This window comes from Petromyzon marinus, unplaced genomic scaffold (genome assembly GCF_048934315.1).
Source record: "Petromyzon marinus isolate PM22_M1 ecotype Great Lakes invasive population unplaced genomic scaffold, UKy_Petmar_22M1.pri1.0 PM_Scaffold_36, whole genome shotgun sequence".
NCBI lineage: Eukaryota > Metazoa > Chordata > Hyperoartia > Petromyzontiformes > Petromyzontidae > Petromyzon > Petromyzon marinus.
Window position 1 is genome coordinate 129,870 of NW_027423346.1, and position 22,889 is coordinate 152,758.

At 45.5% G+C, this 22,889-nt stretch overlaps 1 protein-coding gene across 2 annotated transcripts; it reads right to left on the minus strand.

The window, feature by feature from the left end:
- Positions 1-926: 926 nt before the first annotated feature.
- Positions 927-21,204, minus strand: LOC142923244 (ubiquitin-ribosomal protein eL40 fusion protein). Of its 2 annotated transcripts, none has more exons than XM_076064185.1 (4): positions 20,902-21,065; positions 14,205-14,324; positions 10,311-10,397; positions 927-1,078 (listed from the first exon to the last, which is right to left on the minus strand). In XM_076064185.1, the coding sequence occupies exons 2-4, from the start codon at positions 14,305-14,307 to the stop codon at positions 972-974; spliced, it is 297 nt and encodes a 98-aa protein (XP_075920300.1). In that variant the 5' UTR covers positions 14,308-14,324; positions 20,902-21,065; the 3' UTR covers positions 927-971. The 2 variants fall into 2 exon arrangements, with proteins under 2 accessions (XP_075920300.1, XP_075920299.1); XM_076064184.1 differs by lacking the exon at positions 20,902-21,065 and adding an exon at positions 21,107-21,204 and having other exon boundaries at positions 928-1,078.
- Positions 21,205-22,889: the final 1,685 nt, after the last annotated feature.

Below are 22,889 nucleotides of genomic sequence, written 5' to 3' on the forward strand. Positions count from 1 at the left end.
TGTGTGTGTCTATGTGTGTGTATCACTCTGTGTGTGTGTGTATCACTCTGTGTGTGTGTGTATCACTCTGTGTCTGTGTGTGTCTATGTGTGTGTGTGTCACTGTGTGTGTGTCACTGTGTGTGTGTTTATGTGTGTGTGTCTATGTGTGTGTCACTGTGTGTGTCTGTGTGTGTGTGTCACTGTGTGTGTGTCTCTGTGTGTCTGTGTGTGTATCACTCTGTGTGTGTGTGTCTACGTGTGTGTATCACTGTGTGTCTGTGTCTGTGTGTAAGTGTGTGTGTATCACTCTGTGTGTCACTCTGTGTGTCTGTGCGAGTGTGTGTGTGTAAGTGTGTGTGTGTGTGTCACTGTGTGTGTGTATCACTCTGTGTGTGTGTGTGTGTCTATGTGTGTGTATCACTCTGTGTGTGTGTGTATCACTCTGTGTGTGTGTGTATCACTCTGTGTCTGTGTGTGTCTATGTGTGTGTGTGTCACTGTGTGTGTGTCACTGTGTGTGTGTTTATGTGTGTGTGTCTATGTGTGTGTCACTGTGTGTGTCTGTGTGTGTGTGTCACTGTGTGTGTGTCTCTGTGTGTCTGTGTGTGTATCACTCTGTGTGTGTGTGTCTATGTGTGTGTATCACTGTGTGTCTGTGTCTGTGTGTAAGTGTGTGTGTATCACTCTGTGTGTCACTCTGTGTGTCTGTGCGAGTGTGTGTGTGTAAGTGTGTGTGTGTGTGTCACTGTGTGTGTGTGTATCACTCTGTGTGTGTGTGTGTGTCTATGTGTGTGTATCACTCTGTGTGTGTGTGTATCACTCTGTGTGTGTGTGTGTATCACTCTGTGTCTGTGTGTGTCTATGTGTGTCTATGTGTGTGTGTGTCACTGTGTGTGTGTCACTGTGTGTGTGTCTATGTGTGTGTGTCTGTGTGTGTGTCACTGTGTGTGTGTGTGTCTGTGTGTGTCTGTGCGAGTGTCCGTGTCTCTCCTCACTTGCGGCAGATCATCTTGTCACAGTTGTACTTCATGGCTAGCTGCTTCAGCGAAGGCTCAATGATGCCTCCCCTGAGCCTGAGGACGAGGTGAAGGGTCGACTCTACATAGACACGGAGACACACAGTGAGACACACACAGTGAGACACACACAGTGAGACACACACAGTGAGACACACAGTGAGACACACAGTGAGACAGACACAGTGAGACACAGTGAGAGACAGTGAGACACACAGTGAGACACAGTGTGAGACACACAGTGAGACACAGTGAGACACACACACAGTGAGACACACAGTGAGACACACACACAGTGAGACACACACAGTGAGACACACAGTGAGACACACACAGTGAGACACAGTGAGACACACAGTGAGACACAGTGAGACACACACACAGTGAGACACACACACAGTGAGACACACACACAGTGAGACACACAGTGAGACACACAGTGAGACACACACAGTGAGACACACACAGTGAGACACACACAGAGTGAGACACACACAGTGAGACAGACACAGTGAGACACACAGTGAGACACACACAGTGAGACACACACAGTGAGACACACACAGAGTGAGACACACACAGTGAGACACACACAGTGAGACACACAGAGACACACACAGTGAGACACACACAGTGAGACACACACAGTGAGACACACACAGTGAGACACACACAGAGTGAGACACACACAGTGAGACACACACAGAGTGAGACACACACAGAGTGAGACACACAGAGTGAGACACACACAGTGAGACACACACAGTGAGACACACAGTGAGACACACACAGTGAGACACAGTGAGACACACAGTGAGACACAGTGAGACACACACAGTGAGACACACACAGTGTGAGACACACACAGAGTGAGACACACACAGTGAGACACACACAGTGAGACACACAGTGAGACACACACAGTGAGACACACAGTGAGACACACACACAGTGAGACACACAGTGAGACACACAGTGAGACACACACTGAGACACACAGAGTGAGAGACACAGAGAGACACACACACAGTGGGAGACACACAGTGAGACACAGTGGGAGACACACAGTGAGACACAGTGAGACACACACAGTGAGACACACAGTGAGACACACACAGTGAGACACACAGTGAGACACAGTGAGACACACACACAGTGAGACACACAGTGAGACACACAGTGAGACACACACTGAGACACACAGAGTGAGAGACACAGAGAGACACACACACAGTGGGAGACACACAGTGAGACACACAGAGTGAGACACACAATGAGACACACACAGTGACACACACAGTGAGACACACAGTGAGAGACACACACAGACACACACACAGTGAGACACACAGTGAGACACACACAGTGAGACACACAGTGAGACACACACAGTGAGACACACACAGTGAGACGCACAGTGAGACACACACAGTGAGACACACACACAGTGAGAGACACACAGTGAGACACACAGTGACACACAGTGAGACACACAGTGAGAGACACTGAGACACACAGTGAGACACACAGTGAGACACACACAGTGAGACACACACAGTGAGACACACACAGAGTGAGACACACAGTGAGACACACACAGTGAGACACACAGTGAGACACAGTGAGACACACACAGTGAGACACACAGTGAGACACACAGTGAGACACACAGTGAGACACACACTGAGACACACAGAGTGAGAGACACAGAGTGAGACACACACACAGTGAGACACACAGTGAGACACAGTGAGAGACAGAGTGAGACACACACAGTGAGACACACACAGAGTGTGAGACATACACAGTGAGACACACAGTGAGAGACACACAGTGAGACACACAGTGAGACACACAGTGAGACACACACAGTGAGAGACACTGAGACACACAGTGAGACACACACACAGTGAGACACACAGTGAGACACACAGTGAGACACACACACAGTGAGACACACACACACAGTGAGACACACAGTGAGACACACAGTGAGACACAGTGAGACACACACACACAGTGAGACACACAGAGTGAGACACACACAGTGAGACACACACACACAGTGAGACACACAGTGAGACACACAGTGAGACACAGTGAGAGACACAGTGAGAGACACACACACAGTGAGACACACAGTGAGACACACAGTGAGACACACACAGTGAGACACACACACAGTGACACACACACAGTGAGACACACAGAGTGAGACACACACAGTGAGACACACACACAGTGACACACACACAGTGAGACACACACAGTGACACACACACAGTGAGACACACAGTGAGACACACACAGTGAGACACACAGTGAGAGAGACACAGTGAGACACACACAGTGAGACACACACAGAGTGAGACACACAGAGTGAGACACAGAGTGAGACACACACAGTGAGACACACAGTGAGACACACAGTGAGACACACAGTGAGACACACACACAGTGAGACACACAGTGAGACACACAGAGTGAGACACACAGTGAGAGAGACACAGTGAGACACACACACACAGTGAGACACACACAGTGAGACACACAGTGAGAGACACACAGTGAGACACACAGTGAGAGACACTGAGACACACAGTGAGACACACAGTGAGACACACACAGTGAGAGACACTGAGACACACAGTGAGACACACACACAGTGAGACACAGTGAGACACACACACACAGTGAGACACACAGTGAGACACACACACAGTGAGACACACACACAGTGAGACACACACACACAGTGAGACACACAGTGACACACACACAGTGAGAGACACAGTGAGACACACAGAGTGAGACACACAGTGAGACACAGTGAGACACACAGTGAGACACACACACAGTGAGACACACACAGTGAGACACACAGTGAGACACACAGAGACACACACAGTGAGACACACAGTGAGACACACAGAGTGAGACACACACACAGTGAGACACACACAGTGAGACACACACAGTGAGACACACAGAGTGAGACACACACACACAGTGAGACACACACACACAGTGAGACACACACAGTGAGACACACACAGTGAGACACACACTGAGACACACACACACACAGTGAGACACACACACAGTGAGACACACACAGTGAGACACACACTGAGACACACACACACACAGTGAGACACACACACAGTGAGACACACACAGTGAGACACACACACAGTGAGACACACACAGTGAGACACACACAGAGTGAGACACACAGTGAGACACACACAGTGAGACACACAGTGAGACACACAGTGAGACACACACAGTGAGACACACACAGTGAGACACACACAGTGAGAGACACAGTGAGACACACACAGTGAGACACACACAGTGAGACACACACAGTGAGACACACACAGTGAGAGACACAGTGAGACACACACAGTGAGACACACACAGTGAGACACACACAGTGAGACACACACAGTGAGACACACACAGTGAGACACACACAGTGAGACACACACAGTGAGACACACAGTGAGACACACAGTGAGACACACACAGTGACACACACAGTGAGACACACAGTGAGACACACAGTGAGACACACACAGTGAGACACACACAGTGAGACACACACAGTGAGACACACACAGTGAGACACACAGTGAGACACACAGTGAGACACACACAGTGAGACACACACAGTGAGACACACACAGTGAGACACACACAGTGAGACACAGTGAGAGACACACAGTGAGAGAGACACAGTGAGACACACAGTGAGACACACAGAGAGACACACAGAGAGTGAGACACACAGTGAGACACAGTGAGAGACACACAGTGAGACACACACAGAGTGAGACACACACAGTGTGAGACACACAGTGAGACACACACAGTGAGACACACACAGTGAGACACACAGTGAGACACACACAGTGTGACACAGTGGGACACAGTGAGACACACACAGTGAGACACACACAGTGAGACACAGTGAGACACACACAGTGAGACACACAGTGAGACACACAGTGAGACACACAGTGAGACACACAGTGAGACACACACAGTGACACACACAGTGAGACACACAGTGAGACACACAGTGAGACACACACAGTGAGACACACACAGTGAGACACACACAGTGAGACACACAGTGAGACACACAGTGAGACACACAGTGAGACACACACAGTGAGACACACACAGTGAGACACAGTGAGAGACACACAGTGAGAGAGACACAGTGAGACACACAGAGAGACACACAGAGAGTGAGACACACAGTGAGACACAGTGAGACACACAGTGAGACACACACAGTGAGACACACACAGTGAGACACACAGAGTGAGACACACACAGTGAGACACACACAGTGAGACACACACAGTGAGACACACACAGTGAGACACACACAGAGTGAGACACACAGTGAGACACACAGTGAGACACACAGAGTGAGACACACACAGTGAGACACACACAGTGAGACACACACAGTGAGACACACAGTGAGACACACACAGTGAGACACACACAGTGAGACACACAGTGAGACACACAGTGAGACACACACAGTGAGACACAGTGAGAGACACAGTGAGAGAGACACAGTGAGACACACAGTGAGACACACAGTGAGACACACAGAGAGACACACAGAGAGTGAGACACACAGTGAGACACAGTGAGACACACACAGAGTGAGACACACACAGTGTGAGACACACAGTGAGACACACAGTGAGACACACAGTGAGACACACAGTGAGACACACAGTGAGACACACACAGTGAGACACACACAGTGAGACACACACAGAGTGAGACACACACAGAGTGAGACACACAGTGAGACACACACAGTGAGACACACACAGTGAGACACACACAGTGAGACACACACAGTGAGACACACAGTGAGACACACACAGTGAGACACACACAGTGAGACACACACAGTGAGACACACACAGTGAGACACACACAGTGAGACACACACAGTGAGACACACAGTGAGACACACAGAGTGAGACACACACAGTGAGACACACACACAGTGAGACACACACAGTGAGACACACAGAGTGAGACACACACAGTGAGACACACAGTGAGACACACACACAGTGAGACACACAGTGAGACACACACAGTGAGACACACAGTGAGACACACACACACAGTGAGACACACAGTGAGACACACAGTGAGACACACACACAGTGAGACACACACACAGTGAGACACAGAGACACACAGTGAGACACACACAGTGAGACACACAGTGAGACACACACACAGTGAGACACACACAGTGAGACACACAGAGTGAGACACACACAGTGAGACACACACAGTGAGACACACACAGTGAGACACACACAGTGAGACACACAGAGTGAGACACACACAGTGAGACACACACAGAGTGAGACACACACAGTGAGACACACACAGTGAGACACACAGTGAGACACACAGTGAGACACACACAGTGAGACACACAGAGTGAGACACACAGTGAGACACACACAGTGAGACACAGTGAGAGACACACACACAGTGAGACACACACAGGGAGACACACAGTGAGACACAGTGAGACACACACAGTGAGACACACACAGGGAGACACACAGTGAGACACAGTGAGACACACACAGTGAGACACACACAGTGAGACACACACAGTGAGACACAGTGAGACACACACAGTGAGACACACAGAGTGAGACACACACAGTGAGACACACACAGAGTGAGACACACAGTGAGAGACACACACAGTGAGACACACACAGAGTGAGACACACACAGTGAGACACACACAGTGAGACACACACAGTGAGACACACAGTGAGACACACAGTGAGACACACACAGTGAGACACACAGAGTGAGACACACAGTGAGACACACACAGTGAGACACAGTGAGAGACACACACACAGTGAGACACACACAGTGAGACACACACACAGAGTGAGACACACAGTGAGACACACAGTGAGAGACACAGTGAGAGACACACACAGTGAGACACACAGTGAGACACACAGAGTGAGACACACACAGTGAGACACACAGTGAGACACACAGAGTGAGACACACAGTGACACACACAGTGAGACACACAGTGACACACACACACAGTGAGACACACAGAGTGAGACACACAGTGACACACACACAGTGAGACACAAACACAGAGAGACACACACAGAGTGAGACACACAGTAAGACACACACACAGTGAGACACACAGTGAGACACACACACACAGTGAGACACACACACAGTGAGACACACACAGTGAGACACACACAGTGAGACACACACAGTGAGAGACACACAGTGAGACACACAGAGAGACACACAGTGAGACACACACAGAGTGAGACACACACAGTGTGAGACACACACAGTGAGACACACAGTGAGACACACAGTGAGACACAGTGAGACACACAGTGAGACACACACAGTGAGACACACACAGTGAGACACACACAGAGTGAGACACACACAGAGTGAGACACACACAGTGAGACACACACAGAGTGAGACACACAGTGAGACACACAGTGAGACACACAGAGTGAGACACACACAGTGAGACACACACAGAGTGAGACACACAGTGAGACACACACAGTGAGACACACAGAGTGAGACACACAGTGAGACACACACAGTGAGACACACAGTGAGACACACAGAGTGAGACACACACAGTGAGACACACACAGTGAGACACACACAGTGAGACACACACAGAGTGAGACACACACAGAGTGAGACACACACAGTGAGACACACACAGAGTGAGACACACAGTGAGACACACAGTGAGACACACAGAGTGAGACACACACAGTGAGACACACACAGAGTGAGACACACAGTGAGACACACACAGTGAGACACACAGAGTGAGACACACACACAGTGAGACACACACAGTGAGACACACAGAGTGAGACACACACAGTGAGACACACAGTGAGACACACAGTGAGAGACACACACAGTGAGACACACACAGTGAGACACACAGTGAGACACACACAGTGAGACACAGTGAGAGACACACAGTGAGACACACACAGTGAGAGACACACAGTGAGACACACAGTGAGACACACAGAGTGAGAGACACAGTGAGACACACACAGTGAGACACACAGTGAGACACACACAGTGAGACACACAGTGAGACACACACAGTGAGACACACACACAGTGAGACACACAGTGAGAGACACACAGTGAGACACACACAGTGAGAGACACAGTGAGACACACAGTGAGACACACACAGTGAGAGACACAGTGAGACACACAGTGAGACACACACAGTGAGACACACACAGTGAGACACAGTGAGAGACACACAGTGAGACACACAGTGAGACACACACACAGTGAGACACACACACAGTGAGACACACAGTGAGACACACAGTGAGACACACACAGAGTGAGACTCACGGAGACACACACAGTGAGACACACAGTGAGACACACACAGTGAGACACTGAGAGACACACAGTGAGACACACACACAGTGAGACACACACAGAGTGTGAGACACACACAGTGAGAGACACACACACAGTGAGACACACAGTGAGAGACACACACAGACACACACACAGTGAGACACACACACACACACAGTGAGACACACACAGTGAGACACACACACAGTGAGACACACACAGTGAGACACACACAGTGAGACACACACACAGTGAGACACACACAGTGAGACACACACAGTGAGACACACACAGTGAGACACACACAGTGAGACACACACAGTGAGACACACACAGTGAGACACACACAGTGAGACACACACAGTGAGACACACACACAGTGAGACACACACAGTGAGACACACACAGTGAGACACACACACAGTGAGACACACACAGAGTGACACACACAGAGTGACACACACACACAGTGACACACACAGTGAGAGACACAGTGAGAGACACACAGTGAGACACACACACACACAGTGAGACACACACACACAGTGAGACACACACACACAGTGAGACACAGTGAGACACACACACAGAGTGAGACACACACACAGAGACACACACAGTGAGACACACACAGTGACACACACAGTGACACACACTGAGACACACAGTGAGACACACAGTGAGACACACAGTGACACACACAGAGACACACAGTGAGACAGTGAGACAGTGAGACACACAATGAGACAGTGAGACACACACACAGTGAGACACACACTGAGACACAGAGTGAGACACACACAGTGAGACACACACACAGAGTGAGACACACACAGTGAGACACACACACAGAGTGAGACACACGGTGAGACACGGAGACACACACAGTGAGACACACACACAGTGAGACACACAGTGAGACACACGGAGACACACACAGTGAGACACACAGTGAGACACACACCGAGTGAGACACACAGTGAGACACACACACAGAGTGAGACACACACAGTGACACACACACACAGTGAGACACAGAGTGACACACACACGGAGACACACACACAGTGAGACACACTGACAGACACACAGTGAGACACACAGAGAGACACACAGTGAGACACACAGTGAGACACACAGAGAGACACACAGAGTGAGACACAGTGAGACACACAGTGAGACACACACAGTGAGACACACACAGTGAGACACAGTGAGACACAGTGAGACACACAGTGAGACACACAGTGAGACACACAGTGAGACACTGAGACACACACACAGTGAGACACACACACAGTGAGACACACACAGTGAGACACACAGTGAGAGACACAGAGACACACAGAGTGAGACACAGAGAGACACACACAGAGTGAGACACACAGTGAGACACACACACACAGTGAGACACACACACACAGTGAGACACACAGTGAGACACACAGTGAGACACACACACACACAGTGAGACACACAGTGAGACACACAGTGAGACACACACAGTGAGACACACACAGTGAGACACACACAGTGAGACACACAGTGAGACACACACAGTGAGACACACACACACAGTGAGACACACACACACAGTGAGACACACACACACAGTGAGACACACACACACAGTGAGACACAGTGAGACACACAGTGAGACAGTGAGACACACACACAGTGAGACACACAGTGAGACACACACACAGAGTGAGACACACACACACAGTGAGACACACACACACAGTGAGACACACACACACAGTGAGACACAGTGAGACACAGTGAGACAGTGAGACACACACCACACGTCTCTCGCTCACCCTTCTGGATGTTATAATCTCCCAACGTGCGGCCATCCTCCAACTGCTTGCCGGCGAAGATCAGCCTCTGCTGTTCCGGAGGGATTCCTGGGGAGGGGAGAGAGACAGGGAGGGGAGAGAGACACGGGGGAGAGAGACAGGGTCAGAGAGACAGGGAGAGAGAGACAGGGAGGGGAGAGAGACAGGGAGGGGAGACAGGGAGAGAGACAGGGAGAGAGACAGGGTCAGAGAGACAGGGAGAGAGAGACAGGGAGGGGAGAGAGACAGGGAGGGGAGACAGGGAGAGAGACAGGGAGAGAGACAGGGTGAGAGAGACAGGGAGGGGAGAGAGAGACAGGGAGAGAGACAGGGAGGGGAGAGAGACAGGGTCAGAGGGAGAGAGGGAGAGAGACAGGGAGAGAGACAGGGAGGGGAGAGAGACAGGGAGAGAGACAGGGAGAGAGACAGGGAGAGAGACAGGGAGGGGAGAGAGACAGGGTCAGAGACAGGGAGAGAGACAGGGTCAGAGAGAGACAGGGTCAGAGGGAGAGAGGGAGAGATACAGGGTCAGAGAGAGACAGGGAGAGAGAGACAGGGAGAGAGACAGGGTCAGAGAGAGATAGGGAGAGAGACAGGGAGGGGAGAGAGACAGGGAGAGAGACCGGGAGGGGAGAGAGACAGGGAGAGAGACAGGGTCAGAGGGAGAGACGGAGAGAGAGACAGGGAGAGAGAGACAGGGTCAGAGGGAGAGAGAGAGAGAGGGAGGGGAGAGAGACAGGGAGGGGAGAGAGACAGGGAGAGAGACAGGGAGAGAGACAGGGAGAGAGAGACAGGGTCAGAGGGAGAGAGGGAGAGAAACAGGGAGAAAGACAGGGTCAGAGAGAGACAGGGGAGAGACAGGGAGAGAGACAGAGTCAGAGGGAGAGAGGGAGAGAGAGACAGGGTCAGAGAGAGACAGGGAGAGAGACAGGGAGGTGAGAGAGACAGGGAGAGAGACAGGGAGAGAGACAGGGAGAGAGACAGGGAGAGAGACAGGGAGAGAGACAAGGAGAGAGACAGGGAGAGAGACAGGGAGGGGAGAGAGACACGGGGGAGAGAGACAGGGAGAGAGAGACAGGGTCAGAGGGAGAGAGGGAGAGAGAGACAGGGTCAGAGAGAGACAGGGAGAGAGAGACAGGGTCAGAGAGAGACAGGGAGAGAGACAGGGAGACAGGGAGAGACAGGGAGAGAGACAGGGTCAGAGAGAGACAGGGAGAGAGACAGGGTCAGAGAGAGACAGGGAGAGAGACAGGGTCAGAGAGAGACAGGGAGAGAGACAGGGTCAGAGAGAGACAGGGAGAGAAACAGGGAGACAGGGAGAGAGAGACACAGGGAGAGAGAGACAGGGAGACACAGAAAGACAGGGAGAGAGACACAGGGGGAGAGAGACAGGGAGACACAGAAAGACAGGGAGAGAGATACAGGGGGAGAGAGACAGGGAGAGAGACACAGGGAGAGACAGAGAAAGAGACACAGGGAGAAAGACACAGGGAGAGAGACACAGGGAGAGACACGGGGAGAGAGACACACAGGGAGAGACACACAAGGAGACACGGGGAGAGAGACACAGGGAGACAGGGAGTAAGACACGGGGGGAGAGACAAGGAGAGGGACACACAAGTAGAGATACACACAAGGAGATACACACACAGGGAGAGACACGGGGAGACACCGGGAGACAGGGAGAGAGAGACACGGGGAGAGAGACACAGGGAGAGACACGGGGAGAGAGACACACAGGGAGAGACACACAAGGAGACACGGGGAGAGAGACACAGGGAGACAGGGAGTAAGACACGGGGGGAGAGACAAGGAGAGGGACACACAAGTAGAGATACACACAAGGAGATACACACACAGGGAGAGACACGGGGAGACACCGGGAGACAGGGAGAGAGAGACACGGGGAGAGAGACACAGGGAGAGACACAGGGAGAGACACACAGAGAGAGACACACACAGAGAGAGACAGGGAGAGAGACAGGGAGAGAGACACAGGGAGAGACACACACAGGGAGAGACACACACGGGGAGAGAGACACGGGGAGAGAGACACGGGGAGAGAGACACGGGGAGAGAGACACGGGGAGAGAGACACAGGGAGACAGGGAGACAAGGAGAGAGACACAGGGAGACAGGGAGTAAGACACAGGGAGAGAGACACAGGGAGAGACACACAAGGAGACACGGGGAGAGAGACACGGGGAGAGAGACACGGGGAGAGAGACACAGGGAGAGAGACAGGGAGAGCGACACACAGGGAGAGAGACAGGGAGACACAGGGAGACAAGGAGAGAGACACACAGGGAGAGACACAGGGAGAGACACACAAGGAGACACGGGGCTAGAGACACGGGGAGAGAGACACACGGAGAGACACAGGGAGAGACACGGGGAGAGAGACAGGGAGAGAGACACACAGGGAGAGAGACGGAGACAAGGAGAGAGACACAGGGAGAGACACACACAGGGAGAGAGACACGGGGAGAGAGACACGGGGAGAAACACACAAGGAGAGAGACACGGGGAGACACAGGGAGACAGGGAGAGAGACACGGGGAGAGACACACAGGGAGAGAGACACAGGGAGAGACACGGGGAGAGAGACACGGGGAGAGAGACACGGGGAGAGACACAAGGAGAGACACAGGGAGACAGGGAGAGAGACACGGGGAGAGAGACACGGGGAGAGACACAGGGAGAGACACGGGGAGAGACACGGGGAGAGAGACACGGGGAGAGAGACACGGGGAGAGAGACACGGGGAGAGAGACACGGGGAGAGACATGGGGAGAGAGACACGGGGAGAGACACACACAGGGAGGGAGACAGGGAGACAGGGAGACAAGGAGAGAGACACGGGGAGACACAGGGAGACAGACACAGGGTGAGAGACATGGGGAGAGAGACACACAGGGAGAGACAGGGAGACACAGGGAGACAAGGAGAGAGACACAGAGAGACACAGGGAGACAAGGAGTGAGACACGGGGAGAGAGACAAGGGGAGACACACACACAGGGAGAGTGACACGGGGAGAGACGTGGTGAGCGAGAGGTGAGGGTGTGAGAGGAAAGCTGATGATGTTGTTGCTGCTGATGCTGATGTTGCTGATGATGATGCTGATGTTGATGATGCTCCTGATGCTGATGTTGCTGCTGATGCTGATGATGCCACTGATGATGCCGCTGATGCTGCTGCTACTGATTATGATGATGCTACTGATGATGATGCCACTGATGATGCCGCTGATGCTGCTGCTACTGATTATGATGATGCTACTGATGATGATGCTACTGATGATGATGCTACTGATGATGCTGCTGATGCTGCTGCTACTGATTATGATGATGCTACTGATGATGATGCTACTGATGATGATGCTACTGATGATGATGCTACTGATGATGCTGCTGATGCTGCTGCTACTGATTATGATGATGCTACTGATGATGATGCCACTGATGATGCCGCTGATGCTGCTGCTACTGATTATGATGATGCTACTGATGATGATGCTACTGATGATGATGCTACTGATGATGCTGCTGATGCTGCTGCTACTGATTATGATGATGCTACTGATGATGATGCTACTGATGATGATGCTACTGATGATGATGCTACTGATGATGCTGCTGATGCTGCTGCTACTGATTATGATGATGCTACTGATGATGATGCTACTGATGATGCTCCTGATGTTGTTGCTGCTGATGCTGATGATGCTCCTGATGATGTTGATGATGCTACTGATGATGATGCTACTGATGATGATGCTACTGATGATGCTGATGATGCTACTGATGATGATGCTACTGATGATGATGCTACTGATGATGTTGATGATGCTACTGATGGTGGCGATGTGACTCACCCTCCTTGTCATGAATCTTCCCCTTGACGACATCGATGGCATCCGAGGCTTCAACGTCGAGTGTGATCGTCTTGCCCGTGAGGGTCTTGACAAAGATCTGCATCTTGGTCACCCTGCGCACTGCAACAGAGGACACGCACACACACACACAGATATATACACACACAGATATATACACAGATATACACACACACAGATATACACACACAGATATATACACACACAGATATATACACACAGATATACAGATATATACACATACACAGATATATACACATACACAGATATATACACATACACAGATATATACAGATACACACACAGATATACACACACAGATATACACACATACATATACACATATATACACAGATATACACACACACACAGATATATACACACACAGATATACAGATATATACACAGATATACACACACAGATATACAGATATATACACATATACAGATATATATACAGATATACACACACACAGATATATACACACACAGATATATACACACAGATATACAGATATATACACAGATATACACACACACACAGATATACAGATATATACACATATACAGATATATATATACAGATATACACACACAGATATATACACACATATACAGATATATACACATATACACACATATATACACACATACACAGATATACACACACACACAGATATATACACATATATACACACATATATATACACACATATACACAGATATACACAGATATATACACAGATATATATACACACATATACACACAGATATATACACACACACATATACACAGATATACACATATACACACACACACAGATATATACACAGATATATACACACACACATATATACACAGATATACACACACATATACACACAGATATATACACATATATACACACACATATATACACACATATACACAGATATATACACAGATATATACACACACATATACACACAGATATATACACACACACATATACACACAGATATATACACACACACATATACACACATATACACAGATATATACACAGATATATACACACACACATATACACACAGATATATACACACACACATATACACAGATATACACATATATACACACACACACACAGATATACACACAGATATATACACACACACATATATACACAGATATACACATATATACACACACACACAGATATATACACAGATATATACACACACATATATACACAGATATACACATATATACAAACACACACAGATATATACACAGATATATACACACACATATATATACACAGATATACACATATATACACACACACACAGATATATACACAGATATATACACACACATATATACACAGATATACACATATATACACACACACACAGATATATACACAGATATATACACACACATATATATACACAGATATACACATATATACACACACACACACAGATATATACACAGATATATACACACACATATATACACAGATATACACATATATACACACACACACAGATATATACACAGATATATACACACATATATATACACAGATATACACACATATACACAGAGACCCATACCCACAGAGACCCACAGAGACCCACAGAGACCCACACTCATAGAGACCCACAGAGACCCACACTCATAGAGACCCACAGAGACCCACACTCATAGAGACCCACAGAGACCCACACTCACAGAGACCCACAGAGACCCACAGAGACCCACACTCACAGAGACCCATAGAGACCCACAGAGACCCACACTCATAGAGACCCACAGAGACCCACACTCATAGAGACCCACAGAGACCCACACTCATAGAGACCCACAGAGACCCACACTCATAGAGACCCACAGAGACCCACACTCATAGAGACACAGAGACCCATACTCAGAGACACACAGAGACCCACAGAGACCCACACTCATAGAGACCCACAGAGACCCACAGAGACTCACAGAGACCCACAGAGACCCACACTCATAGAGACCCACAGACACCGACACTCATAGAGACACAGAGACCCATACTCATAGAGACACACAGAGACCCCCACTCATAGAGACCCACAGAGACCCACACTCATAGAGACACACACTCATAGAAACCCATACTCACAGAGACCCACACTCAGAGACCCACAGAGACCCACACTCATAGAGACCCACAGACACCGACACTCATAGAGACACAGAGACCCATACTCATAGAGACACACAGAGACCCACAGAGACCCATAGAGACCCACACCCACAGAGACCCATACTCGGAGACACATACCCAGAGACCCATAGATACCCACAGATACGGGGAGACAGAGACACGGGGAGACAGAGACACGGGGAGAGAGACACGGGGAGAGAGACACGGGGAGAGAGACACAGGGAGAGAGACGGGAAAGAGACACGGAGAGACACTAGGAGACAGAGACACCGGGAGAGAGACACGGGGAGAGACAGAAGAGAGACACGGGGAGAGAGACACAGACACAAGGAGAGACACGGGAAAGAGACACGGAGAGACACTAGGAGACGGAGACACGGGGAGAGAGACACGGGGAGAGAGACACAGAGACAAGTAGAGACACGGGAGAGATACCGAGACATGAAGACACGGGGAGAGACACGGGGAGAGAGGGGGAAACGGGGAGGACACGTGGTTTGGGTAGTGACACACTTACTAAGTCCATTCAACGTTTCTCAACAGTACACACCAACACAGCGCACAAGCTACACACATACATTATACACAGACCTATACACACACACTATACACATTATACACAGACCTATACACACACTATACACTATACACAGACCTATATACACACACTATACACATTATACATAGACCTATACACACACACTATACACATTATACACAGACCTATACACACACACTATACACATTATACATAGACCTATACACACACACTATACACATTATACACAGACCTATACACACACACACTATACACATTATACACAGACCTATACACACTATACACATTATACACAGACCTATACACACACACTATACACATTATACACAGACCTATACACACACTATACACACTATACACAGACCTATACACACACTATACACACTATACACAGACCTATACACACACACACTATACACATTATACACAGACCTATACACACTATACACATTATACACAGACCTATACACACACACTATACACATTATACACAGACCTATACACACACTATACACACTATACACAGACCTATACACACACTATACACACTATACACAGACCTATACACACACACACTATATACATTATACACAGACCTATACACACACACTATACACATTATACACAGACCTATACACACACACACTATACACATTATACACAGACCTATATACACACACTATACACATTATACACATACCTATATACACACACTATACACATTATACACATACCTATACACACACTATACACATTATACACAGACCTATACACACACACTATACACATTATACACAGACCTATACACACACACACTATACACAATACACAGACCTATACACACACACACTATACACATTATACACAGACCTATACACACAAACTATACACATTATACACAGACCTATACACACACACTATACACATTATACACAGACCTATACACACACTATACATTATACACAGACCTATACACACTATACACATTATACACAGACCTATACACACTATACACATTATACACAGACCTATACACACACACACTATACATTATACACAGACCTATACACACACACTATACACATTATACACAGACCTATACACACACTATACACATTATACACAGACCTATACACACACTATACACATTATACACAGACCTATACACACACTATACACAGACCTATATACACACACTATACACATCATACACAGACCTATACACACACTATACACATTATACACAGACCTATACACACACACACTATACACATTATACACAGACCTATACACACACACTACACATTATACACAGACCTATACACACACACTATACACATTATACACAGACCTATACACACACTATATACATTATACACAGACCTATACACACACTATACACAGACCTATACACACACTATACACAGACCTATACACACACACTATATACATTATACACAGACCTATACACACACACACTATACACATTATACACAGACCTATACACACACACTATACACATTATACACAGACCTATACACACACACTATACACACTATACACAGACCTATACACACACACTATATACATTATACACAGACCTATACACACACACTATATACATTATACACAGACCTATACACACTATACTATACACATTATACACAGACCTATACACACTATACTATACACATTATACACAGACCTATACACACACACTATACACATTATACACAGACCTATACACACACACTATACACATTATACACATACATATGCACACACTTGTACACATTATACACACTATACATATACACATTATACACACTTGTACACACACATTATACACACTATTCACATATACACATTATACACACTTGTACACATAATACACACACACTTGTACACATAATACACACGCACGTGTACACATAATACACACGCACGTGTACACATTATACACGCACGTGTACACATTATACACACACTTGTACACATTATACACACACTTGTACACATTATACACACAATACACACACGTGTACACATTATACACGCACTTGTACACATTATACACACACTTGTACACATTATACACACACACTTGTACACATTATACACACACTTGCACACATTATACACACACTTGTACACATTATACACACAATACACGCACTTGTACACATTATACACACACTTGTACACATTATACACACACTTGTACACATTATACACACACTTGTACACATTATACACACAATACACACACTTGTACACATTATACACGCACTTGTACACATTATACACACACTTGTACACATTATACACATAATACACACACACTTGTACACATTATACACACACTTGTACACATTATACACACACACTTGTACACATTATACACACTTGTACACATTATACACACACGTACACATTATACACACACACTTGTACACATTATACACACACACTTGTACACATTATACACACACTTGTACACATTATACACACACTTGTACACATTATACACACACTTGTACACATTATACACACGCTTGTACACATTATACACACACTTGTACACATTATACACGCACTTGTACACATTATACACACACATTATACACACACTTGTACACATATACACACACGTGTACACATTATGCACACACACTTGTACACATTATACACACACTTGTACACATTATACACACTTGTACACAATACACACACACTTGTACACATTATACACACTTGTACACATTATACACACTTGTACACATTATACACACACTTGTACACATACACACACAGGTGTACACATTATGCACACACACTTGTACACATTATACACACGCTTGTACACATTATACACACGCTTGTACACATTATACACACGCTTGTACACATTATACACACGCTTGTACACATACTACACACACTTGTACACATACTACACACACTTGTACACATTATACACACTTGTACACATTATACACACACTTGTACACATACACACACGTGTACACATTATGCACACACATTTGTACACATTATGCACACACATTTGTACACATTATGCACACACTTGTACACATTATACACACGCTTGTACACATTATACACACGCTTGTACACATAATACACACGCTTGTACACATAATACACACACTTGTACACATTATACACACTTGTACACATTATACACACTTGTACACATTATACACACACTTGTACACATTATACACACACTTGTACACATTATACACACTTGTACACATAATACACACACTTGTACACATTATACACACACTTGTACACATTATACACATGATACACGCTTGTACACATAATACACACGCTTGTACACATTATACAAACACGCTTGTACACATTATACACACACTTGTACACATTATACATACACACATTACACACACACTTGTACACATTATACACACACTTGTACACATTATACACACACATTATACACACGCTTGTACACATTATACACACTTGTACACATTATACACACACTTGTACACATTATACACACACTTGTACACATAATACACATGATACACACTTGTACACATAATACACACACTTGTACACATTATACACGCACGTGTACACATTATACACACACTTGTACACATTATACACACTTGTACACATTATACACACTTGTACACATTATACACACTTGTACACATTATACACACACATTACACACACACTTGTACACATTATACACACACGCTTGTACACATTATACACACACACACGCGCGTGCACACATAATAACACACACGCGCGGCAAACTAAATCGCGATTAAAAAAACCACACACATTTATTTAAAATAAATAAGAAAAATTTTCTTCGCAGCGACTCAGAAGGGAGCGGGACGGCCGAAAGCCTGCGGCCTACCCGAGCCGAATGCGCTCGGCTCGCGACCGATGGGTCGACGCCGCCGCTGAGGAGACGGGAGCGGGAAGCTGGGAGCGGGGAAGGGATCCACGCGCGCCTCTACGATGGCGGGAGGAGGTGGACGATGACTACGGATGGAGGTGGATAATGATGGTGGTGGAGGGAGAGAAGGGAGAGGCGAGATTATCGGACGCCATTAACTCACCACGCCGTTGAGGAGAGAGAGAGAGGGAGAGAGGGAGGGAGGGAGAGGTGGGCGGAAGTGACGTCAGGCGGGAAATTTATTTATTTTTATTGTGTGAACGGTTTTTCGTTTGAAATCCGGCGATTTTATTCAATTCACCCGAACTTAAGCGATCGATTTCGGTTTTTTTGGTTGTTTTTAATTTTTTTTTTAAAAAAATTTTAGTCGTTTGCGATGCGTTAAAAAAATGAATATTATAGGGGGGGGGAGGGGGATAGGAGCTTCCGGTGACATCACGCCAGCGTCTCACACCTCCGGATGTGACATCATGCGGTCAATTAATTTTTATTTTTAAATCCGTCGGTTTTTATAGGAAAAAAAAGTAGACACGAATTCAAATGATGAATTTGTTTTTCTTTTTAATTTAAAAGCAATGAGAGTCGTTTGCCATGTGTTTAAAAATATATATATAAAAGGGGGCTTAGTAACTTCCGGTGACATCACGCAATCGCCTCACACCTTCGGATGTGACATCACGCGGTCAATTAATTATTATTTTTAAGTCCGTCGATTTTTATAGGAAACACAAAATAAAATGATCGATTTGTTTTCGTTTTTAATTTAAAAGCAGGGAGAGTCGTGGGCGATGTGTTTAAAAAATATAGATATAAAAGGGGGAGTTAGCAACTTCCGGTGACATCACGCCACATGCAACCCCTCCGGATGTGACATCACGCTGCGAATTAATAATAATTTTTATTATTGGTTCTTTCGGTAACGTCACGTAGAAGGGGAAACAATAAAATAATAAAAATATAAAACAATAAAATAATGAAAATATAAAACAATAAAATAATAAAAATATTAAAAAATAAAATAATAAAAATATAAAACACTAAAATAATAAAAATCTAAAAAATCAAATAATAAAAATATAAAACAATAAAATAATGAAAATATAAAACAATAAAATAATAAAAATATTAAAAATAAAATAATAAAAATATAAAACACTAAAATAATAAAAATCTAAAAAATCAAATAATAAAAATATAAAACAATAAAATAATAAAAATATAAAACAATACAATAATAAAAATATAAAACAATAAAATAATAAAAATATAAAACAATAAAATAATAAAAATGTAAAACAATAAAATAATAAAAATATAAAACAGTAAAATAATAAAAATGCAAAACAATAAAATAATAAAAATATAAAACAATTAAATAATAAAAATATAAAACAAAAATAATAAAAATATAAAACAATAAAATAATAAAAATATAAAACAATAAAATAATAACATAAAACAATAAAATAATAAAAATATAAAACAATAAATTAATAAAAATCTAAAACAATAAAATAATAAAAAAATGTATAACGATAAAATAATAAAAATATATAACGATACAATTCTCACGACGTTTCGACTGCAAAACAAAGCAGCAATCATCATCTTGCTGTGGTTTTCTCACCTGATGATGATTGCTTGTGTTGCAGAATGTTATTGTTTAATATTTTTATTATTTTATTGCTTTATATTTTTATTATTTTATTGTTTTTCACACCTGATGGTTTTCACACCTGATGATGATTGCTTCTTGTGTTTGCAGAATTTTATTGTTTTATATTTTTATTATTTTATTGTTTTTCACACCTGATGATGATTGCTTCTTGTGTCGCTGAATTTTATTGTTTTATATTTTTATTATTTTTCACACCTGATGGTTTTCACACCTGATGATGATTGCTTGTGTTGCAGTCGAAACGTCGTGAGAATTTTATTGCTTTATA

Bases quoted from the DNA above. Each gene is read 5' to 3' on its own strand.
- LOC142923244 (XM_076064185.1), bottom strand. From the start codon at position 14,307: ATGCAGATCTTTGTCAAGACCCTCACGGGCAAGACGATCACACTCGAC. The intron at 10,398-14,204 runs GTGAGTCACATC...TCCCCTCCCCAG, and splicing joins GAAGATTCATGACAAGGAGG to GAATCCCTCCGGAACAGCAG. The intron at 1,079-10,310 runs GTGAGCGAGAGA...GTGTCTATGTAG, and splicing joins AGATTATAACATCCAGAAGG to AGTCGACCCTTCACCTCGTC.